Source organism: Pteropus medius, unplaced genomic scaffold (assembly GCF_902729225.1).
Source record: "Pteropus medius unplaced genomic scaffold, Ma_sr-lr_union100, whole genome shotgun sequence".
NCBI classification, from domain to species: domain Eukaryota; kingdom Metazoa; phylum Chordata; class Mammalia; order Chiroptera; family Pteropodidae; genus Pteropus; species Pteropus medius.
Window position 1 is genome coordinate 3,693,429 of NW_024354498.1, and position 25,495 is coordinate 3,718,923.

A 25,495-nucleotide genomic window follows, 5' to 3' on the forward strand; every position below is an offset into this window, starting at 1 on the left:
CCCCACTCTCCTACTTTTATAACCTTTTATCAGCAAATGACTTAATCTCACTGAGCCTGTTTTCTGGAGGTCTATGTAATGAAAATAAGGGCATCACAGGCGGGGTTCTCCAGGAAGTAGACTCTGAGGCAGTGTTTAACATGCCAGATCTGTTTTAGGGCTCAGTGCCCACAGAAGGGAGAAGGAAGCAACGCTGGGCAGAGAGAGATGTCAGGCTGTGATACTGGCTCACCAAAGCCTTGGCCAACTCCAAGGGGGAAACTTGGGGCTAAAATAGCCACTCCAAGTTGTCCTGTGTTGGGCTGGAATGGCCAAGATTTTTATACCCTGGGGTGTAGACTACCGTGGAAAGGGTGAGCCTTGGCCAAGGAGGCTCTTTGCAGCTAGGGTGCTCCCTGGAAGGGCCAACAGCACTCCCAGCAGCGGGGTTACCCAGACCTTCACTGAAGGGGGCTCTGGACAGTGCAGCTCCATATCCACCAGGCAGAGTAGATCATAAAGGGGTGGTTGTGATGATTGAATATATGAAAGGGGCTAATCCTCGTGCCTGACTCATGGTGGGTAGTGAGTAAATGGGAGCTGCTGCTGTTATTTCTATGGGATTGTAGGTTCCGCTTAGTCCTGCTGGGTGTCCTTGGACTAGTCAACTTGTTCTCTGTGATTTAGGTTGCCTGTCCAATAAAACAAGGACACCTTTAGCTGCTAATTACCTAGCCAAGTTACGTGTTTTAAGTGTCCATAACCAAAACTGCTGAGAAAAATACAAGAAAATAACATTATTTCAATTTAAAAATTAGAAATGAGTAAGGGCAACCTTGTTTAAATATCTTTGGCTGTACAGTGATATGCCTTTTTTCTTCTATTTTCTCCTTTTATTTAACAGCTGTGGCCATAGAAACTCACCATACAAACTCACCCTCACATGAGCTAGTAAATTAAAAAAGAATGGGCTTTTTCCTCTTTTGTGGAATTTAGGAACATCCTTTTTGCCAAAACGGTACCTGTATGTTGAGCAGACTGGAGGAGAACAGGGACCATTGAGGGCTGCACCCTCTTGGGTGTCGGCTTCTCCAAATGCATGCTTTGGAGGATTTCAGAAATTCTGGTGTTTTTCAGAACTGAAATTCATTAGCATTGTTGTAAGAGTCTATAAATACAGTGAAAGGCATTTACAAATAGACATTGTAAAATGCTTCCACACCCACAGTCTGAACACTGTCAAAACACCAGCTGCAGCTTCCCTACTTGGAAGCATCAGAACCTTTTTTAAAACTACACCTACTGTGTTTTCAAAATAGGCTTGCTTCTGGCCCTGTATAGAAGGTAATTTCATCTAAAGCCTGTAGCTGGCTCTTGGCATGAGGGATCAATGCTCAGTTAGAGAGATGGGGGATCCCATTCTCCTTCCTGTCAGAATGTGGCTGGCACCTTGGAATCTGGGGAGGGGTTGCCCAGGGATGGTACCGCCTATTTCTTTAGTGTGGTCCCTCATGACCTTGACCTCTCAGTCTAGAATTTGTAACTCCACATACACCACGGGTAAGTTCCAGGTGTGGTCATGGGTGATCACATGGGCACCTGTGGTCGGGGAGATTCTTAAAGGAGAGTTTATAGCAAGGGCCAGGCAATCTCACCTTTTACCTTAATGATTATGTTGAGGAGAAAGGAGAGAGAATAGAAGCTGTATAAACTGTATAAGTCTCTATTATTAAAAGTGAACTTTAAAAGGAAGGGAAAATTCACCTATAGTCTTATCCCAGAGATAACTACTATCAACATTTTGGGCTGTTTCTTTCATATTTTTTTCCTATGTATGATTTAGTTTGTTTCATCGGTTTTACATAGGTATGATCATACTGAATGCCATACAACTTTGTCTTTTGGAGGAAAAAAAAGGCAAACGTTCATTAATTTCATAAGTGTTTTGACCCCTTGCCATATATGAAGTGCTTAAACTGGGTGCTAGAAATCATGCATCAGACTACTCAGGAATAAACACCTAATATTCTTCCAGTCTTAAAAAAACAAAAACAAAAACAAAAACCCTTTTCCTAATGTATCAGAAGGGCATGTGGATATATGTACATTGAGGTGTATGTCATTTTAAACTTGCCTTTGTCCCTTGACGTCGTAACATCATAAGCATTTGTCCTTATTGTCATAAACTGTCTGTGTCATTTCAGCGGCTATGTAAAAGTCCGTCAAAATACCATAGGTTATTCTACTATTCCCCTATTTATGAAAGATCAGTTCTTTTCAGTTTTTTTTTTATTACAAGTAACACTATGATAAACATATTAATCTGCAAAACTCATTTGGGTATTTTAGACTATATCTTTAGCATAGACTCCCAGAACTGGTCCAAAACAGATGAACATTTTAAATGCTATTAATATATATCCTATTCTTTAAGATTACTTCTGTTTACCCTGCACTACTCCCCAAAGGTCTTGAGGTAGATTCAAAATGCATATAAAAGAATAAAATAGTTGAGCGTGACAATAAAAGGGAAATAAGGGTAGAAAAGTAATACAGCCCAAGATAAGATGAGCACAGTGCAGGCGTACCTCAGAGATACTGCAAGTTCAGTTCCAGACCACTGCAGTAAAGCAAAAATAAAGCAAATATTGCAATAAAGCCTGTTACATGAATTTTTTATTTCCCAGTGCATATAAAAGTTATGTTTACATTATACTGTCGTCTAAGTGTACAATAGCATTATGTCTAAAAAATGTACATACCTTGATTTAAAAATACTTTATTGCTAAAAAATGCTAACCATCATCTGAGCCTGTTTGAAAAATGGAGCCAGTAGACTTTCTCGATACAGAGTTGCCACAAACCTTCAAACAAACAAACAAACAAAAAAACCCCTCAATATCTGTGAAGCACTATAAAGCATAGTGCAATAAAATGAAGTATGCCTGTAATGTGCAATAGGATTCCCTACGGTCTCTTGAGATAGGCTCACATTCGACTAGAAGCTTCCAGCTGTCAAATCAAAGAGGGAAACGGCAGCTCCAAGATTCATAGTTATCAAAATACGTGAATAAACCACATGTTCCAAAGCAGCCAACCTGTCCTGGGATATATAGATGATTAATTGATGCACATAGCTCTTTCTTCCTACCAACACCCACTCTGGTTTTCTCCCCAGCTCCCCATCTGGGTGTCACCTCAAACCATCTTCCCCTGTAAAAAAAAAAAAAAAAAAAAAATGATTGAAACTAACTGGACTTTCCTTGCCTGAGTGACCTTGCTCCCCAAACAGAACATGTGTTCTCTTAAGTTTTGGTCCTTGCCGTGTTCCCAAAAGGACAGAACTGTCTGGCTCTGAGAATGCCTTGAATTCAGTCTATTAGTTTGGAGGATGACAGCACCAAATCATTCAGGCTCTGTAGATACCAAATAATATTAAGGGCCCTCAAGAACTTTTAAAAGTGACAGTGCTTTCCTACTAATAATAGTGAATTTCTAAAATGTTTCATTCAGAAAGTTATATTCAAATTAGTAAATGCTAGGGCCCTGCCAATAAAATGTTTTGAAATAAATTTCCTCAATCCTACCATTCCTCTTGGCTCAAAGTCTGTCTGAAGGAGTGTGCCCTGTGGGGCCAGTGGATGGAGAGAGACTCTGCCATGGAAACCTGGCCTAGGAGGGCCCCACCACCTTAGGAGGTTGGGGCGAGGCGGAAAACGAAGGCTCTGCTGTGAAGTTCAAGCTGCTTTCCCTTTCCGCATATAGTCCATGTTATCCTTAAACTTTCATTTCAACCAAGCTCTGAAAAGCCCAACAAGTCTTGGTGAAGGCAAAGCCATTTGGCCCAGCCCTGGTTCCCCAGAGTTCTCAAATCTGCGAGTCGTCTTTGGTTGAGGGTGCTTAAGGTTATACTTGAGCTTAAGAGTCAGTCTTGTTCATTTGGGAACTGATAGGGGCTTACTTTCTGCTGGGCCTTCTTCACCATCACAGGACATGCATGTCACACTGAATGCTACCCCTACCACCCCTTCTTGAGTGAGAAACCCAGGAGTCAGCCCTGTCAGGCCTCCAGGTTTATAGGTCTCTTGCTTGAGTTTGCCCTTTGTCGCCCATTACCTCCAGACAAACTGAACCCTGTAGTACTCAGCCCAGTAGTCTGACCTTTGCCAACCTCTCTTCTGTCACTACTGTCTAGGAACCTCGGGCCTTAGCTTTGGTACCCCTGGCCACTCCGGGCACCCCTACCTCCCCTTGCATCAGTGCTCAAACATGCATTTTACTGATATGGCCTCTCTCCCTTTTCTTCCAAGGCCCAACTGTAATGTCATCTCCTCCCAGTGTCCTGGGACTGCCATGCAGACACCCTGCACTGACCCAGTCCTTTCCCCATAGGACTTTGATGTGCCTGTATCTCACATAGCCTGTGCCATGTGTGCTTGTGTTTGTCTGCCTTTCTCTCCCATTTAGGCCATGAAGCCCTCCAGAGTAGGTACCGCCTGGCTTGACCCTCTCAATACCCCCAGCTCGATAAGTATTTGAGAAGTACTCCTTGAGTAAATTTGTGACTCATATAGTTTGGCCTCAGGCCATGGTGACTACCAGGAGCCATGAGATGGACTATTTCTATGGCTTTCCTTTGAACAACCACTTGGCTTCTCCCTCTCATTTTATAGGCAAGGATCTTTTTCTATTACGCTGCCATCTCAGACCTTAGATAATCTTATTTGGGGCTTATCCCCTCACCCATGGGCCCAAAGACCTACACTTTTGGAGAAATTTAGAGGAACCTTCTGCTCATGCATAAGTAGGCTGTTTCTCTCATCAACTTGGAGGCCCATTCCGGTCCCCAAGGGCTGCTTCTAGCCCAGATAGAGGGAAGTCACTTGTGTCCTGATGGGCATGGGGGCACCCACCCAAGAGCTGTCTAATTTTACAGGACTGTGCCCTACTGCCAGATTTCAGGCTGCCAGATCTCAACTCGACACCTTGTGCCTGTCAACAACCTGGCTGATGCCTCAGCCCCAGGCCAGAAAACCTTATTCTCAAGGTTAAAAGTAGTCGACCTTTGACAAGTAGCATTGGCTACATTCCTTGCTCCTTAAAAGGGAAGCTCCCAGTTATCGTTTGCTGGTTCTTATTTAGCCATGGGGCGGGAGCAGGGCCTGCGTTGTACCCTGTGTGCCAGCAGGCGGGTTTGTGGCTAAAGGTGCATTGCTGAACAGTCATTATTAAAATAGCCATCTTTGAAAATGTGTGCTAGAGAGGGGGGCATCCAGTCTATTGGCTGCTTTGCACCAAGGCCCATGTGGCTGGATAGCTCGTTGGCTCCCGCTGGCTTCCTCAGAGGCGACAGTGCCACCTGTCTCACGCACAGCACACTCCTTATCTTGTGTACAGCAAGAAAGCTGACAAAATGACAAGGACACACACCAATTATTAAATGCCTGGACTTCTGTTTTTAATGTAGGGGTGAAGGTCCAAAGATTGACTTGGTGGGCAGTTCGATATCCAGCATCCTGGACAAGGATCTCTCGGACCGCAGCAATGAGATCGGTGAGTAAGGAGAGCATGCTTGCTTTTATTTGCACAATTTTGAAAGAACGGCAGAGCTCAGTTTGCCCCTTCAAGCAACCTGATGAGAACTAACAGGGCTATTTAAATGCTAGGCTACCAGTCCTCAGTTGGTTTTAGGTGTTACAGTTATGTAAACAAGGAAGCTGATGGTGGTTCTCACATGAAAACACCATGCCTGGGATTTTTACTCTCCTTGGCTTTAGGAGAAATTCTTCACAAAGTCTAATGAAAAGAAATGATGAATAAGCCTTTTTGTAAAAGTGGTCATTAGCACTTATATTCATATTTTCCCATGATTTATGTATTTAGGGTAAAAAGGTGAATGAGTGAAAAGTAGAATAGCAGAATTCATTATAAACGCAGCACTAAGTGTTTTGACTTTGAATTTAAAATGAGCTTTGGTATGATAATTACCACTTAGTTCAGAACATGAGTGAGTTTTCCCAAGGTTAAGATACCACCATGTGATAAATGGGAAGGTAGCAAAAGTCTCTGTGATAAAAAAAAAAAGTCAGGGGAAATGTGTGGGTGGGTTTGAGGTCACATATGTGCTGGTTGAGGTCACTGTTAGTCTGACTTGGGTGATAGTCCTTTTAACAAGTCCAGATTCAAGGACTAATATTTGTTTAGCTTTACATCTTTTATTTGTACCTATCATGGTCATAAACCAGCAGTCTCATATTCGACATAATAGGGCTACCTTTTGGAATTTGACTCTTTTAATTAAAATTTTCTTTTTTGAAATAAGTATAGATTCATATGCAGTTATAAGAAGTAATGCAGAGAGATCCACATACCCTTTACCTAGTTTCCCCCAACTACGGTAAAATCTTACGAAACTGTAGTGCAAGATCACAACCAGGTTATTGACATCGATATAGTCCACCAGGTTCCCCAGTTTTACTAGTACTGTGTGTATTTAGTTCTATGTAATTTTGTCACCTGTGTAGGTTTGTGTACCCACCACCACAGTCAAGATGCAGAACATTCCATCACCACTAGGACCCCTCTGTTGCCCTTTTATAACCACACCTACCTCCTTCCTGTCCCCTCCCCTTCCCTAACCTCTGGCAGCCACTATCACGGATTAATTGGACATGGAAGATTTCTAGCATCATTTGTGTTGGCTATTCAATTTAGAAACAAATGTCCGACAGTTGGCAGGCCTTGTAAGAAGCACCAGAGTGCCTAACAAGAACATTTTTATCACCTTGGGTTATTCCTCTTCTGCTGTGCTATTTGACAGTTCAGGGGAGAGGCAGTGTGTTTTCTTCTGAACCTGCTAATAGAGCTGGATCTTTGTAACTGCTGACCTACAGTGTCTGGTCTGATCTTGTGAAAGCTTGGCGGTAGGATGTGTTATTGTGACTGTAAACACCAAAAGTACTTGCCCTGTTTCCAGAAACTCTTCTATATACTCAGTCAGCTTTTGAAAAGCCCAGTCAAGAAGCATGACCAAGAGCTTCTGACAGCTTGAGCTGATGCAACAATAATAGAAATGCTGGCCTGCTGTAGCATTTGATCTGGTTAAAGGGCAGGGACGAGCAGAGCAGAACTGGCTGTGAATGAGAAGGAATCATCAGAATGAGCCTGATTAAGTTCTAGTTCTACCATTGTAGTTTAGCATTCGGGCCCTGTTTCAAGGCCGGGTGGTCAGTGGGCAAAGTGTCAGTGAAGGTACTATAGGGCCTCCCACAAGAAGGGAGGTGTTCTTCCACCACAATACACTAAGCTGCGCTTCCCTTGTGAAGAACATTGGCCTTTGACCTGTGTTTTCTTTGGGTTTGGAGATGACTAAGGTGGCTGTCACCACCATATGAATCCCATGTTGTTTAGTCTGACAAGCTAGTTTGGAAATGTCAGGGGCATTGATAGAGGGGGATGAGTCTATGGAAGTTTTTCATACGGTAGAAACTAAGCACTAGTTGTATGTATTTTGGAGCCCAGAAAGAGATGCTGAGGTTTAGTTTGTTCTCATTTTGCTAAAAAGACATGAATCCCAGAAAACTATAATTCTTGACGCTAATAATTTAATGTGTATGTTATTTGTATTGTGAGAAACAATGATTGGTAGCTATGTAATTGACCACTACATACTTGAGTACCTACTACTCAAGTACAAGGCTGAATGGCTGCCAAGGCCCTCACACACAGGCCCTGCCTTCCATGGTCTTTGGGTCTGTTTGGGCCCCTAAGATAGCAAATGAAAAGTGAGGTAACATCGACAGTCTGTCTACATGAAGGCCGAGTGGTAGAAAGCAATGCTCCTCAGAGTTGGGGATGCTTCTCGGTGCCCAGGGTGTTAGGGCAGGTTCCATGAAACGGGACACACTTACCTGGAGCTGGAGTTGGATTTGCTTAGGTAGAGGCTGAGGTGGGCAGGGAAATCACTGGGCAGTGCTGATAGCTGAGCATAGGTCAGCCTGGCTGTAGCTGAGGGTTTGAAATGAGGGCATGAAATGAGGGCAGACCTGGACGTGGGAGTCGGAACTGGATTGAGTTTGAGGGAGATCGATTTGTAATGTATTCTATAGACAATGGGAGCTGTTGATGATTGACACCGAAGTGGCACGGTCACGTCTTAAAATTCAGATAATCACTGATGGAGCTTTGTGGAACCAATGACATGAAGGAAAGATGGGTGTCAAGAGTCAGGGTTTTTGATAGTTTAGGTGAGAGGGACTGAGAGAGAACCAGTATTAAACTGCTACCAAAGGACCGTGAAAGAAGGGATAGATGTGAAAGCAGCAGTGCAAGAGAATTATTACTAGGCCTCAGTAACAGATTGGATTTGGGAGTGGGGAGGAGGAGAGAACGATTTGTTATTTGTGAGGTTTTAGGGTTGGGTGGCTAGGGAAAAAAATGACTCAGGTAGAAATAAGCATGTCTGGAGAAGGGACTGGTTTGAGGAGAAACATGACGAATTTGTTTACGTGGACTTCGAGATTTGATCAGACATCCCCATGTCAGTGCTGGATGAAGGCTGAAAGTGGAGGGTGGAGGCTGGGGAGGTGGGCAGGGATGGCAGGTAGAGATTAGGACCTTCCAGGAAAAAAGGACTCAGGGCTGGGGGGTCAGTGCTGCTGATTCTGCTGCTTCCTGGCTGGGTGACCTTCCATAATCTACATAGACTCTCTGAGCTTAAGCTTCATTATCTGTAAAGAATACAAAATCTCTACCTACTTCCTCATCTTGTCTTCCATAATTATGTAAAATCACTTGGTGGGCTGCAAAAAGATAGAGATGCTTATTATTAATGTTTGCTTAGAAGTAATATAGTCAAGAAGAGGAATAAAATCTTTACCATGAGAAAAAATAACCTAGAGCTGAAGACTAAATCCTGCGGAAAGTCCACATCTAAGGAAAAGCGGAATCTTGCAACATCATAGGGCCCAAGGGAGGAGAGAATTTTAAGCAAAATGTCTGTAGGCCCAAAATGCAGAAATGCTCTCAAGGAGAATAGGACAATGCAGAGGGGCTGGCTCTCTTCAGGGCTGCTTTCTTCTTTAAACTCTGCTTTTGTGTTCATGTGTTCATTGCTTTGAATCAAGAAGGAAATTATTTGTACCAGAATGTTTTGTTAGTGATTCAGACAATTGAAGCTGTCCAAATGTGGGTTGCAGTGAATAGCAGAACACAGTCCTGAAAGCCATTAGAAATCATCAATGTTAGCTATAAATAAGTGTGTTTCCTCTTAATAAAGCTATAATTTTAAATTATTATATTATTAAATTAGAGAACATGGCTTTTTCGGATCTCGTGTGGGCAGCTACCAGCATCTGTCAGCCTGTGATAATTTAGAATGAAATCAGTTGGTCCCAAACTAAGTTGTTGATGTCAGTTTGAGATATTGTTTGTATCAAACTACGCAGCCATATTTCAAGGAACATAATAGAAAACATGGATGAGCTCCAACACAGGCCCGCGCATGAATAGAAATGAAAATTAAATTGTCCAGTTTTCTCTTGCTGACGGAAGAATCTGTTCTGATTGAATGGGAGATTATAGGCCGCGAAGTCAAGTGCCATAACATTTACTTTTATTATGCCATATATTGTAGTTCCCACGGCATGGCGGGTTTTATTGTTATACTTCAATACTACGGAGCTTTTCGTTCTTTTCCCACTAAAGCACATGGCGGCAGGCCTTCAGGTGGGAAGCAGCCTGGGAACTAAGCCATCTAGTTTCGACTAATTGAGTTAGAGAAAGCCCTTCTTAATTCTCTTTAGTTGCTTGCCTTTGTTTTGACTGTTGTTTTTTTCCCATTCTACTTGAATCTCATCAAACTGTCCCCACTCCATTTCTTTATGTGGATGTCACCTCCCTCTTCACTTGATGAAGCTAAAGATTTCCCTTTTATCCTTTCAACCTGACCCACAGACTCACACTTCACACGGTAGTCATTTTGGGGGCCAAGTGTCACTAACTTTAAAGTTCATGGACTTAGGACGCGAACCTGGTTTGGAAGCTATGAAAACTAACTTCAGCTTGTCCTCAATCTCTCACAGATGCCTCTGGGCCTGTTCACTGGGACCAGGAAATGCACAAGCATTTGTTATATGTGGGGCGAGATATTCTCCCAAGATTTAATATGCAGTGTTTAAGTGGGTAGTAAATAAAAGGACAACAAATATGAAATGTAGTCAATGCCGTATTATAAATTTGTGCTCTGTATATTAAAAGTTTTCAAGATATACAGAGAGCCATTTAATGGTGACTATTAACACAAAATTTTTGTTATGACATCAAATCTCTAAACATCAAAATCTCTTATTTTGAAATTTCTGCCTTTTACTATAGGAAATTACTTCTTGAGGTTGTCGGATGGATTTGGTGGGAAGACTTAGATCCCTGGCTTTGAGCTGTTGGTTTTCCTGTCCTTTTTTTTCTATTTTAAATTTCCCCTTTGGTCCTTGTAGCATTTCAGGTCAGTTGAGTGATTTCTTGGGTTTAATAAGACAACATATACTGTGTCTTGCCTGCCTTAAAGAACTCCATGAGTGACATTTGCAGTGTTGTAGATGGACTGCTGGCTGAGCATGTGTGTGAGTGAGCTGTGCCTCTCAGCTCTCTTGGGGTTAGCTGCTCTAACGTGAGAACTTTTATGCGAGGGTCACGGCTCGCTCCTACAGACAATGTCTCTTTCCCAGCGACCTTCGGACACGGCCTTTGGGATCAGGAACAAGGCTGACATTACCTGTGCATAGGAGAGGAGGATGTGATCCCTGTTATGTCAGCGTCGAGTCTGTAGATGAAACTGTGGGGTGTGCACGTGTGGACACATGCTGCTCTGGCTCTTATTCAGGGACACAGGTCATGATCAAACTTTATATCAGGACCGTTTGAGAAGCAATATGCATTTCTCAAGTATGTGACAAAAAGCAAAAGAGATTGTGCTCAGGGTCAAATGCTTTATTCAAGAAAGTGAAATAGATTGAACTCTTGATTGATGGGTCTTGAAACTGGTCAGTCATCTGAGCATTTTCGGTTTCTTCCCTGCACTTTGGGAGAGTTGGCCTTAGCTCCGGTTAATTCAGAAGAGATTCTATGCCTGGACCTCTCCCTGCAGAGCCTCTCTTCTGGTTCCCGACCTCTCACCTAAGACTCGTGGGGCTCACAGCCTAGATTTGTGCTGAGTAAACGAGCTCAAGCTGTCAAACCAGCACTGGTTTCAAAATCATCTCGCAGTTCTCGAGGGGATGGGCTAGTGGCAAGTCCTGTCCTTCTCGGTACCTCCAAGAATCTGATCGGAGATGTAAACTGAGGATGTCCACTGAAAGATGTCCACTTAGCTCTTAGCAACATCAGTCCACAGCAAAACTGAGGTGCTCGCTTCTGCCTGCTCGGCCTCCCTCAGGACAGTCCTGGCCTTTGACAGTCCATCGCATTGGCTGGGTTTGTACTTAATTTTGATGGGTTCCACACACGTCTTTTACCCCATCACATCCAGTAAGCGCAAAAGCCACAAACATTCAAAGTGCCAGTAGGTGAAGTCTCATGAATACTATAGAAACACAGATGGAGAGTAAATAGAAATGAGGAGACAGGGACAAATGTTTCACAACCTCAGGCGAGTGATGTACTAGGTGATATGAACTATTCCAAAACACAGAGTGAACAGTGCCATCCTGCCTGAGCCACCTACAGCCATCAGCCTACAACAAGGAAAAGTAACTGGTGATAGGAGCAGAGGGATGTTCAAGTGTGTAGCAAGCTCAGTTTGGCTGGCTCTTACATTTGTGGTCTGCCCCAGAAGGTCACCTGTGTGCAGAGGCAGCAAGCATGTCCTCCCCTGGGATTTTGGTCACCTGCTCTCTATGGTCAAGGCCCTCGAATTCTTCAGCCCAATGGCTTGAGTGTCTCTTCTTTTGCTACATACTGAGACTGTTTATGGCTTTGAGAATACAAATGTGGAGGAACACCCCATGGGTTCAAAGTAGTCTATGCACACAGCAAAGAGACCTATCTAGTAACCTTTGTTACACCCACAGTGTGCTCAACTGAGGCCTCTGAGCTGGGAATGAATGTGGAAGCAAGAAGGGAACGGGTAACATTCAGCTCTCAGATTGCACATGGCATTTATTTGGCATGCAGTGCACCCTCCACCCACTGCCTGTAGCTCACAGATTGGCAGAGCCTAGTTATGGCTTCCGTTTGACTTGTGAATATCCAGAGGGATATATGACCTGCCAGAAAACCATGTTCAAGTGGCCCTTTGTCACACTAAAAGCGTTATAGTCAAACTACTTTGCATTAAGGAGGAAAGCTGACTTTGCAAACTTTTCCTCTAGCCGTGGGCTCTGTTAAGATGTGGTCCTGAAGCCTTGGCCCTCTCAGCCTTCCGCTACCTTAGATTCATTAAATGAGAAAAATGATGAGCGTTTGAAGTGAGGTTGGTGGGATCCATTAGAAGGTAATTAGATCTGGTGGTGACAAGCTAAGAATGAGGAGTTAGTGAACAAGAGCCCTGATTTAGAGTCGGAGAAGCCTCTTTATTTAGCTTCACCATGACCTATAGTAGTGCTCTCTACCTCCCCAGGCCTGAGTCATCTCTCCCTGAGGTTATTCATAATCTTTGGAATTTTACAGACTCATCTACCAAAAAAGAGGTGGGGGGCTTTACTGTGAGGGACTGCTAATTTTTATTTTACTAATTAAGCACATTTTTAAAAACAAATACCATCACCTGATAGAAGAGATATAATCTCCAGGTTTAAAAATGGAACACAACTTACTAGGAGACTCACAATGTTGACCTTCTTGTTCTTGGCGCTTTATGACTGCCGATAACTTTGTCATGGACACATACCAGTTCTTGAGGTGGCCTTTGAAAACCACAGGTCTTGCGCATGTCTGCAGAGATGAAGGTGAAGGAAGAGGAGAAATGTCAGGGACAAATAAAAGGCCCCAGAAAGACGTGGGTGTTGAAGCTCTTGCAAAAACTCACCGCCCAGAAATGTACGATGAGCAGATTAATTTTTTTTATAGAGTACAATTGCTTGTGATTTTTTTTAAAAAAAAATCACTCATGGAGTATCTGCTTTTTCGGGGCACTTTAAATACTTTGTACCTCTGTCTCTTCCTTCCCCTAAGGCTGGAGAATGGGGGCCCGCTAGCCCTGTTAGCAGTTCCAAAGCCGCCTGTCCCTCCCAGTGCAGTAAAAAGAGAACCGGGCTTTGGACAGGAGGTATTTCCTCCTCACGTTTTGTACTCAGCATAATTTTGGCTTCCATGTTATTCTGGACATTAGGATGTTATCGTTTCACAGGAACATTGAAATTTTCTGAGTGTCCTTTGTCTAAGTGGAGTGCTCTTGAATAAGATGGAATACCCCATGTAGCTTGCTCCCAAAAAGAAACCTGCCCTCAGCCTGGTTGCACATCCTGCTGTCTCAGACCATAGAGCATGGCCTCATACCTCTTTCGATCTTTATTTTTCATCATTAAACCAGGGGCTTGGGTAAAATGATCAAGAGGGCCCAGTTTCAGCCTCATAGCCTTGTTTCTCTGACTGTTTCTTTTAGCTGAGTTGTCTGGACATTGAGAAAACTGCTCTTTTGGTCACCTAGGAATCCCATTTAAGATTAATAGCGTATTCTTTCATTTGTCTCTACCTCAATCCTTTTAGTTCTGACAGTTCCTTTAACCTAGAATTGATCATTTGGTCTTTTCTAAGGTGTAATCTAGGGTTTTCTTTGGCCTAAAGGTTTTTGCTTATAAAAGATTTCCTGGCCATATGGAAGTTAAGTAGTTAACAGTTATGGGTATAATCATCATTATGGCATAACTTTTTATAAAGTTTAAACATTATTCACCTTTTTAAAAACTTACCATTTTTTTTTTACCCAAATTCTTACAGAGAAATGTAAAAGGATAGGATGTTTGCCATCCTAAATAAGTTTGAGTTTCTACAGGAAACCTTTATATAGAGGCAACATAATCCCACAAGGTCACCAAGGAAAGGGTATTGTGTATTAGATAAACCATGTGTTCTTAGGCACACTTGGATTCGAATCCTAGTTCTGCAAGTTCCAAGTTGAGTGACTCTCAGCTCTGCTTTCCTCTATGGGACAGGTTAGTAATGCCCACCAACTTGGAAGGTTATTGTAAAATTAAGACATAATAATGTGACATGGCTGACTCAAAACAGGCACTTTCTACATGGTAGTTGATATAGCTGCAGTTTAGATGAGACAAGCACCGGGCATCAACCTACATTCTTACCATGACTACTGTTATTGGAATATAGGAAAGTTCTTGAACACGTAACATAAATCAGCTGACAGATTTTGATAGCTGTCTGAAATCATTTCATAATGATCCACTCAGCTGTATCTTTATTTTATTTTACTTTATATATATATATATTTTTTAATGCCTACAGCACCTGGTCTTCCTAGGTGGTCTCCCATCCAAGTACTAACCAAGCCCAACCCTGCTTAGCTTCTGAGATCAGACGGGATCGGGCTTGTTCAGAGTGGCATGGCTGTAGACTCAGCTGTATATTTTAAAGAGCTTCTATCACTTTCCCAATTACAAAGGGAATAGGTGCTTACTTTAAAAAATGAAAGAACACAGGAAGTTAGAAAGTGCAAGTCCCCTGGTATCTCAGCCTCTCCCTGAGATAATTGCTATTAATTTGTTATACACACTTTTAGAAATCTTTCTATGATTGGATGAATGGATGGATTTTTTTTACAAAATGTGATCATGTTATACATACGGTTCTGGTCCACCGTTGTTTTTGTACTAAATAATGTATGTTTTACATTTTTCCACGTAAGTCACATAGATTAGCCTTATACTTTTAAAGGCTACATAATAGTCCATTGTATGATTCCACCATAATCGATTCTCTAGGAGCAATGCTGCAAAGAGCAGCCTAGGCTTGTGACCCACAAATGGGGTTACCTGTACCTTGGCGGGCCATGGAAACTTCTCAGGCCACAGATAGTGTTCATCTTCTCATCTGCTCTTTCATCAAACTTATCTCCTGGGAGGCCTGGTGTCATGCTGCTTCTCCTTTCCCACTCTCCTTTCCCAGTCACTCTCTTCCACATTACATGGCACAGCCAATCTCTTGCCCACTCCAGGGGTATGAAAACCCCTGGTGCAAACTAAGAGGCCACTCTAAGATTGGCATTGGAATTGAGAAATTGAGTGACTCTATTGACCGGACAAAAAAATCCATTTGCAAGTCGGTCGGTTTCTAATTCTTTGCTACCAACAAAATCGAAGAAGGTCCCCACTGCGTTGTTTGTTGATAGATTGTTAAAAATAGTCCTTAATGATACTAGCCACTGTCTGAATTTTCGTATATAACTCGGAAGGATTTCAAAGAATCGAGTGACATTATGATAAAATTCTTTCCATTTCCACGTACTTCTATTTATGTGAACAAAGTGTCTTGGCACTTACATCTACAAAATGAAAAATAGGAATAGAATCAATACCAAACCATGTTCTTCTGGTGCTAAGTAATAATTGTCCACATATGCATGAAGTCTTTGGGGGGAAAGCCCAATAAAATTCTACTTTCTTATGCTTATAAATTATTATCAAAATGTGTGTTATGTGTGTATACATATGTTTTGTTCATTTGTATACTAATTATAATAGCTCAATCCAGAAGAAAAGTAATTTTACACTTGGAGCCTTATGACTTCAGTAAATAAAAAATCATAAGTTTCAATTGATATGCATTTTATAGCATAAATAGATGATAACAAAGGACAAAATATACTAAATTAAAATAAAATTCAGCAGTGAAAGTATGATGAAAACACAAATTCAAGGATGGGAAAGGCATGATGCAAAATTTTCAGCTGTTAAAGAAAAGTTTATTCAAGATCTTTTTAAATGGATGACAGCGATTGTTAAATTGCTGTGGTATTCAAATACACATTGAATGTCTTTAAGAAAGCAATATCATAGTTATATTTCAAAATATCAATATTTAAATTGTAGCAGAAATTATATCCTTTGTGACTAAAACTGATGCAAAATTTTAGATGTCAATTTATGATATGTGAGGGATACTGGCCTGATAAATATATCATTCTACGCTTATAGAAACATTTCCACGGGTTAATTTCTAGAAATTGAATATCTAATGGTGTACACATTTACGTTTTGTGTGGGTACTGATTGCCATGGCTACTTTGTCTACTGCTGTATCCCCCCGCTCCCCATGCCTAGCCCAGAGACTGGCTCATACTGCTTGTCCAGTAAATACGCGCTCAGTGAATGGACTGAGCATGAATGAGAAGAAATATCATGATACAGGGTCGTGATGGAGGTCTTTGTTGCCATTCGCCACAGGTGACTATTTAAATTTAATTTAAATAATCATATTTTTCCATATTCCATGTGCTCAGTAGCCACATGGGACAAGTGGCTATCATATTGGATAGTAGAGATATAGCAGATTTCCATTATCGCGGCAAGTTTTAATGGATAGCGCTAATTTAGAGTTATTATACTTTCATTCCCAAAACTATCACTATGCCTGGCATGCAGCAAATACTTAATAAATGTTTGATAAAGTGAATGAATGAATAAACTCCTATTTCCCTCTATTATTCTTCAGCTACAAGTTTCCATGTAAGCATTCCTTTGTACCGAATAGCCATTCTCAGTTAACTTGCCTAACTCCTTCCATTTTCTTGCCAGAGAGTTCCTTAAAGAATCCAGCCCCTTTTTCTGTCCTATATATAACACATTTGAATAAAATAGAACAAAAGCAGTTTGTTATCAGAGCATAAAGTGGTTTCTTCACAAAAGAAAATTACTTTCCTAGTATCTTTTCCTGTTCTGAATGTAGAAACAAATCTCAGAATTTACTATCAGTTGAATGAGAAGTAAGGGCAAGTGTTTCTGCTATCTGTCCAGTGCTCTGTAGTGGAAAGAATTCCACAAACATGAATCCGAATGTGGGCCCTGTCACTTTCTGGTTGTGACCTTAAGCAAGTTATCTAACCCCTCACACACACACACACACACACACACACACACACACACACACACACTCTCACTCCACACACACACTCACGCCTCCACACACACTCTCTCTCTCCCTCTCCCCTCCCTCTCCCACCCTCTCTCTCCCTCTCCCTTTTCCCTCTCCCTTTATATAATGGAGCAGCACCTACAAGGCATTGGTTTTGGGAGGGTTACATGAGCACCCATGTGTGAAGCATGGAGTAATAGCGTGGCTGAACAGTAGCTAAAACCTGTTTACTCTCAGCAGCTGTGTCTTGAAAATGTCACACCTGGATTATACATGAAAACACAACAGCTAATCTGCTATATCCTTACACATTTTGGAGAGCTTATTTTCCTGCAGAAGCTGATTACTGCTTAAATGAAATTTTTTTGGTTGGTGACTCGGCTAACAGAGGTGTTCATTTGACCCCTAATCATGAGCTCATCTTTGTAGTCTGCACAGATTTTCCATACTAGTCACATGATTTATGTGTGGGGTTAGATTTCCTCCTGTCCAGACTGCCTTGCAGAGAAGGTACCTGCAACCCTGTGAGTTTAGTTTTCTCAATTTAAATCTTTTAAAACAGTTTTTTTTTTAAATTAAGATTTAACTTTATTCTTAGATCTCTATTCCCAAATCCCACAACTCCATCAATAGTGTATGAAAACAAAATTCAACCTGTGCGAGAATAATCCTCCGAAGCTGATAGCTCAGATCATTCTCTCATTTTCTTTTTATGGTGGTAAAACTGAAGCCCAGAAAGGTTGTTTGCTAATTTACTTAGTAATCATTTATTGAATGCTCAGCTCAAGCCAAGAATGATATTAGGCCTGGGACAAGGATAACAGCTACAGCTTCTTCCCTGGCTCTTAAGGGAGAAAGATAAGTCAACAAGGGATATCAATGCAGAATGCTAAATGCTGAGATTGGAGTGATGAGTGACTAGGGAAGCATCCAAGCCAGCCTTTAGGGTACAGTCTGGCTTCTTGGAAGAAGTCCCAGGTGCCCTAGCCAAGCCTATGGCTCTAAGGGAAGGGAGTCGAGGGAAGAGGAAGAAGTCACCTAAGGGACAGAGAGCGCTGTGGGCACCTGCCATACCATGAGGACCTTGGCCCTGCTAAGGCACTGGGATTTCATGAGAACTTCGAGCAATGAAGGGAAATGCTCAGATTTGTACTTTAACATCTCTTTCTGGTGGCAGCCTGTCGAGTGGTATGGGGCTTAGAGTGAGAAATCTATTATGGCAGTTTCAGGCAAGAGGTTCCAGCTTTAATGATCCTTGACAGAGCCATGTAGGATACAGGATGGCTTCCAGAGATACTGGGAGGTAATAACATTGCCAGGCTTCAGCTAAAGGGAACTTCCAGTCCAGGGCTCTTTCTCGAGTCCAGAGCAGCGAGCTGCAATGAATAAACAGAGCCATTCAAGAGCTTACGAACAGTTCCTTTGGTGACAGCTGCCTTGCCTCCGACTTTGACTATTTCTCTTCGATGTTTTCAGTAAATGTGCTTTAGGTCACCTGTGGTCACTGGTATCACCCCTCCCATCTGTGGGAAATGAGCCCACATTTTCTAATTGAACTAAATAGGGTGTGACTGAAATTCATGGAAAATGGGCAATTCCATGTGGCATGAAGAGTCAGAGGCCTTTCCAAGCCGACTCTGTGTCCAATGTGAATTATCCCTGGATGTCTGCAGAGGGCTTGTCTTCCAAGTATCACAAAAGCCAAGAGCCTCACATCCTTATGAAACTAACTTTTAAAAACTACCAGTTCAATAGTTTTAGATTGACTTATGGGCATTAAAACAATTTTTTATTAAGAGGAAAAATCTCCAGCCAGACTGAGAAAGATCATATCAAGTTTCAGCCTGATTCACGTCAAAACCACCATGAAAATCAGGACATTTTCTTTGCACCATAGTGGGTTAGTCATGGAAATTCTGCCTTAATCTCAGCTACCATGGCCACAGTCACGAGAGTGTGCTCCGGGCCACTGAAAAGTTAGGTTGTAGTACTGAAGAGTTTCCCCCTTCACTGACAGAAAGCAGAAGTGCGTTGCAGTTTGGGGTCTGAGTTTCCCTTTTTAGCAAGAGACCTCATATTCGGTGTGTCTTATTCTTTCTGGCTGTTCAGTTTTGTTGTTGTTTCCAAAAAGTGCTTTTTATGAGCCCAAACGAGAAAGTTAAAGATAGCTGAATAAGCATGAAGAAGAGTGCCTCCCCCTGCAGTAGTCCGGCCCTGAGTGACAGACAGATGAGGCAGTCTTCTTGGCCATCTGTGGTGGAGAGGCTGGCTAAGTGTGGCCAGGCTTCAGTGTGTGCGGGTCTTTCTAGTGCAGGTCTCAGCCAGTGAAACTAAATGGGCCAGCCAAGCTTTCTCTGTAGCCGTGGCACAGAACGCTGCCGTCCACCCTGAAGGTGCTGCCTCATGTCCCACTAGTGGCCACCTCTGTAAGCTGCACTCCTGGAATCAGATTATTCTTGGAATAGTTTGTTCATTCGTTGCCTTGTTCAGTTGTTTGCTTGTTCTTTCATTTACAGAATATTACGCACATTTTCCCCTGGAATGTACTAGACATTGAGAGCTCAAAGATGAGGTTTTGCCCTCTTGAGGCTCACAGTCTTAAGTGTGGGAGACAGACACCCACCTCTGAGTCGTTTTGGAAGTAAGCTTTATTACAGACCGCCATCTCACGTGTTGTCAAACCCTCAACTCTCAGAGGGACTTAATTATCTCAGTGGGTGAGTGGGGAGCGGAGACGGAGTCCTCCCTGGAGGCTGGCAGACATTTCCTGGGTGTGAACTTGTCTGTCCCTGCACACCAGTGGATATACCAAGTCATCTCAAGGGGGCCTGAGGTTGTCCCACCTGCTCTCCTTATTCCCCATAACCCTCTCCCATGCCACCCTGCATTCTGGGTCACTTCACGGGCCTCCTTCCCACTCCAGCTGCAGTGTTTCTGACCTGTCACCAATCGCCCAAGCGGTTGCAACTTTGATCAACTGCTCTGGCACCTCTGTGGCCCCAAGTCAGCACTGCCCAGCCCCAGCAGTGGAGGACACTCCTGCTGATAAGCCTTACTCTGGACAGCTCGCCCAGCAGCCTCTGTACTCACTGGGCCCTAGAATTCCCTGTCACACACCCAGTGGCCCCTGCCTTAGTGCTCTCTCCTTTGCTTGGTCAAGTCCTTACTTATCCCTCCCACCCCTCGGCCTCAGCCTCTGCTAGAGCAGTGCCTCTCTACCTGGCTGCATGCTCATATTACCCACGGAGATTAAAAACCTATCCATGCCCAGGCTGCACCCCGGATGAATTCAGTCAATCCCCGGGGTAGGATCCAGGTGTGAGTCTTTTTAATTGTCCAGGTAGTTCCACCGTGCAGCCAAGGTAGAGAACTAGAGTCACTTATACTTTAATTGTTTTGTAATCACCCCGTTCAGGTTTTGCCTCCAGAGCTTGCTTCCATTTCCTGGACAGAGCCATGATATAGGCGGTCCCTCTCAGGCCCTGGTAGTGCCCAGCCAAAGCCCTCAGCAGCGGCTTGTTTGCTGGAACCTTTAATGGCCTTCTCCTTCACCTCCTCCCCTGGCTGCCTGCTCAGCATCTGCTCCTCAATTTTGTGTCCTCTTTCCTTTCCTCCAGACTTTCTCTGCCCTCTTCGTGTCTCCTGTCCTCCACAACCAGCCTCCCTCCCTCAGCAGACCTCTCTGCCCTGAGCCTTATTCCCTGCTCCTTACTGGGGACCTGCATGGAGAACCTGCTAAACAGAGTGCATGCAAGGATATTGGTGGACACTTTACTATAATAAAAAAAAAATTGGAGTGGGGGATCATTTAAGAACAGTTGTCCAATGATAGGGGATTCAGTCAATAAATTATGAATTACAATGCAATGGAAGATTATACAGCAATCAAAATATTTATGAAGAATTCTTAGAATCATGACATATTCTGTTAAGTGAAATAAGCAGAATGCAGTGCTACATACAGTGTGAACTAGACTATTGATAGAAAAAGGTCTAGAGGGTAATATACTGAAACACTAATAATGGCTGTCCCAGTGTGGTAAGATTATAGTTGACTTTCTTTTGTTGTTACAATTTTATGTTTTTTTTTAAAGTATATACCTTGAGCATATATTACTTTTATAATCAGAGAAAAAGTGATTTTAAAAAATGAATTGGGAGAATATTAATGTCAGATGACAGCTTTTGACATCAATCCAAGCGTGTAATGGGGAATCTCATTTTCAGACAACACGGGGTTAATAAAGGTGAATCCCGGAGTGTGGTTAGGAGGCAAAGCTTTTAGGAAAATAAGATTCTCTTAAAGGGAAGGTGCCTGAGAGGATCAGGCCAGTGACCTGGCTCTGGAGAGGCCCACCAGGCAGTGGCAGCCTTGGCCCACCCCTGAGCCCTGCTGGATGTTTACTGGCTCCTCCTTGGCCTCTGAGCACCACTGATATTTTTCTTTGTGCTGTCTCTGCAGATAGCCTTTGGTTATACTCGTTCGTCTTGCCCTGATGTATAAGTTCAGTGAGTAATTATTCACTTCACCAGGTGCTAGAATAAAGTCACTTCACATAATCCCAAGTGTAATGTGATGATATGTTCTGATCAGTGACTTGTGCGTGCTTTTGTATGTTCCACCAGAGGAAATGCTTTGCAGACAACACTTGCCTGTTCATTAATAGAATAAAGCCAGACCATTTATTATAACCATCAACAAAAGAGCTCTCTCTAAAATAAGAAGGGGGGAGAAAAACATAATTTTTATCTATTCTGTCCTGAGTCAGCATATTTGCTTTCAGCTGCAAATAAAGAATATCTGATTAAAGTTGACTAAAATAACAGAGGGTTAATAATTTCACATGGCAAGAAGTCTGGGCACTAGATTATTCCAGGGTCAGTGGGTGGCTCATTGGGGTTGTCAGTCACCCAAGGTCTTTCCATTTTTTTTGCTCTGCCATCCTCAAGCTCTCTAAGAGCATTGGCTGTGCCTCTCCTCGTGGTCATAAGATGGCTGCCACAGCTCCAAGCATCCTATTCATACACAAGCATATCCCAAGCAAGAAGGAAAAAAGGGCAGCAACACAAATGGCCTTCCCCTCACTTGTTTCTCCCTATCTCAAAAGGAAATCTCTTTCCTAGAGGCTCTCAGTAGACTTCCCTTTATTTCTCAGTGCCCCAAACTGAGCTACATGGCCATCTCTAGACCAATCACAGGCAAAGAGGAGAAGGATTGACATCATTGACTTAGACCAAACATGGTTCAGTCTAGAGACTGGGCACATTGTCCTGAAACAAAACTGGGTTCTGTTAAAGGGAGAATGAGAAGCGGTTTAGGAAGGCAGTGCCTAGCATAGCATATGAAGCACAGTATACTTGTCAAGAAGAGATGGTGTTGCTCCTGTTACAAGCAATAATGGATCTCAGGGTCGGCCCCTTTCTGCCAGCTATTCCTTTATGCATCATATATATTTCCTCATTTGTAAATCCCCAGAGCCCTGTAGATCCAGGTAACCGCTTGGCTTAATTGTTTGTTGAAGAGGGTGACAAAGTAAAGGCAGAGACTTTCCTCCTGGACACATGCCAGGTGCAGTAACGATCTGGCCGAATGATTCTACATTCATCTGAGACATCAGGAACAATGATGTACGCTCTCTGAGGGCAGGCTCACGTCTGATGTACTCACTGGTTTAACCTCAGTATCGAGCCGTGTGTGTTGCTCAATCATAATGGAGTGAATGAACGAGCAGACCTATTATTGAAGAAGGTAATGTCTTCATTGAGTGATACCTCTGGAAGGAGAATGATGCCGGGCTCTGTGAGTTATCTGGAAAAGTAGAAGCTTACTCTCCATCCCCAAGGAGTTTATGGTCTAACATTAGGGTGAGAGCTGATGGCCAGAGTATCACGCTACAATCAGAGGAGGAGCCTACCCTCTTGTCTTTTGGAACCAATGACCAGCGTTCACATGTTAGCTTGTTAAACCAAGGGGGAAACCATTATTCATTCAGTTAGAGTCATGTTTATTGGATGACCAAAGGATGTAAACAGCCTTCGTAAATGATGAAGTGTAATCCAGCCAGCCATAAAGGATTATTATTAAGGAAAAGAGGTACTTGTGATATAAGAACCTTCCCTCACTCCTGTTGTTGCTCTTAAAAATCTGTTTCACTTTTGTTTTAGACTTAGAAGGTTTTGACTCCGTGGTATCATCTACTGAGAAACTCAGTCACCCAACCACAAGCAGACCAAAAGCCACGGGGAGGCGACCTCCATCCCAGTCCCTCACATCCGTAAGTGTCTCCTCACTTCTCTACAGCTGAAATGCAGGAAACATTAGAGATTCTAGTTAAAGACTCTTCTGCAACTGGCTGATTTGAGGACAAATAGGAGAAGGAGGTCGTGAGAGATATACTGCTGACCAAAAGTGATTTGAGAGTCTTCTGGAATCAAGCAGCATTTCTATTTGGTTTTTTTTGTGTGTCTGCCAGCGTGGTGGGCACTCCCTGTTCACACTTTCCTTCTCACTCCTTCCAGAATGATTCTTGTTTGAACCTGAAACAAAATTAGTAAGGAAAAAAAGGTCATGTTTTATGGTAGGAAAGGAGAGTGAGGTCGGTTTGGTCTATAAACAAAGCAAAACTTTACTAAAGAAAGATCTGACATTGTACAGCACTCGACAGTGGAGAGCCTTTCTCTCCCAAAGCCCCATTATTAGCACCCCTTCACAGAATCCCATGCAGACCTTTAGGAGATTATTAAAAAACATATGAGACACCTGGTCATGTAGGAGAGACTGGTCAGAACACTCCAGATAACCCACAGAACTTTTATTGTGTGGGTCATTCTGAATGACTTCTTTTCTCATCGGAAACTTGTAGCACATTATTGTACCAAATTTAAACAATGAAATGCATAAAGATACTTGTAATCCTGTTCACCAGAGCTAATAACTGTTAACTTCTTGCTATATCCTTATATTTTATTTAAAATTCTATTTGTATATATAAAATTGTTTCTTAAAAAATGGGATCACATAGTATGCATTGTTTGGAATGTGCTTTCCCCCGTCATATGGTGTACCTTTCTCCCCCGATCATTGCACGTTCTTCCATGATATCACATTTAATGGCTGCCTAGTGTTCTAACCTGTGAATATATGAGAGTTTATCTAGCCAGTACATTATTATTGGACATTTATATTGTTTCCGATTCTTCATTTATAAACACTGAAGTGAATGTCATTGTAGAAAAATCTTGATACTTCTGCAAGCAGTGTCTATCTATATTAATATCGACATCGATATTGATATATATCTATCGCAGATTGCCTCATCCTTGCAGGTCTAAGGCCTTATGACCTTCACCCACGTACACCAAGAAATTAACCTTTTGCAGGTTTTCCAGGACACTTTCTACTTTTACCCCATCCCTGATCGCATCTAAGGAGTCATCATTTAGAAGAAAAAGGATGCCACTTTTCTTGAACCTCTTCTCTTATATCTTCAGAGCCTGGAAGCGTGGTTTGAGTCATCCTGTTTCTCCTCTTGTATGAAACAAATCTAACTATGTATTGATACCTTTTCAGGAGACTTGGAAAAGTGCCCTACGTTTTCACTTTTATATAGAGTACCACCTTCTTTCCTCTTTTTCTCACCTCTTTACACCCTCTCCAACATGCCTCATGAACACACAACCTACTTAATTGCTTCTTAGCTCTGTGTTTAAATTTTCAATCCTACCTTTCAAACGTTTTCTCTATAAATCCTTCATCATTTTTGTTTTCCCTCCAAATTCTGCCCATCTTTTCAAGATCTTGACGGCCTTGAGGCATCTAGAATTAAATACAGAGAAATGCAAGTTATCATATCCCACCCCACCCGCGGTCCATACATCCAATGTCTGGGAGTTTGTTTATATTTTGGGGTCCAGGTAAAGGCTTCTGATCTTAGACTTTTAGACTACAGATTTGTTCATTTACTCATTCAAAAAATATTTATAGGCATCTGTCTTCTATGGACTCATCTCTGTGCCACATACCAAGGCTTCAACTGGGAATGAGATGTACATGGTCCCTGTCTGAAGGAAGCTTATTGCACAGTAACTCAACGTTTGGCATTTTATACGGAACAATTTTATTTGCAGACTTAAAACAACAGGATACATTTGTGCTTTAAAAAAGTAGAATTATTGTACCCCCTTCCATTCATTGCCATCCATCGCCATATGGATATGTACATTGAATTCATATTTACTCTTCTTCCAGTTAGCACGTTTCATAGCAAAATGGGATTAGTGGACATGGACATATTCCTAAAAGACCATTGGAGGGAATGACTGAGGAAATGCACCAGTTATGACTCCCCAGCCTTGGGCCTCTCACTTTAGTTTGAGCTGTCCGTTTATAGAATTCAAAGAGCAAGCTTAGATTGGCAGGTCATCAACCATAGGT

At 42.4% G+C, this 25,495-nt stretch overlaps 1 protein-coding gene and 1 non-coding gene across 6 annotated transcripts in view; one reads left to right on the plus strand and one right to left on the minus strand.

Annotated features, from left to right (window-relative positions):
* Nucleotides 1–25,495, plus strand: part of SH3KBP1 (SH3 domain containing kinase binding protein 1) — a 313,545-nt gene that overhangs the window by 273,158 nt on the left and 14,892 nt on the right. For all 5 annotated transcript variants that reach the window (XM_039852304.1, XM_039852302.1, XM_039852303.1 and 2 more), the window contains 2 exons: nt 5,447–5,532; nt 23,227–23,336. In XM_039852304.1, coding sequence (XP_039708238.1) covers nt 5,447–5,532; nt 23,227–23,336 — 196 coding nt within the window. The remainder of the gene's footprint in view (nt 1–5,446; nt 5,533–23,226; nt 23,337–25,495) is intronic.
* LOC120594332 (5S ribosomal RNA) lies at nt 14,428–14,546 on the minus strand. The gene has a single exon (XR_005650545.1). It is a non-coding gene; the product is annotated as a 5S ribosomal RNA (ribosomal RNA).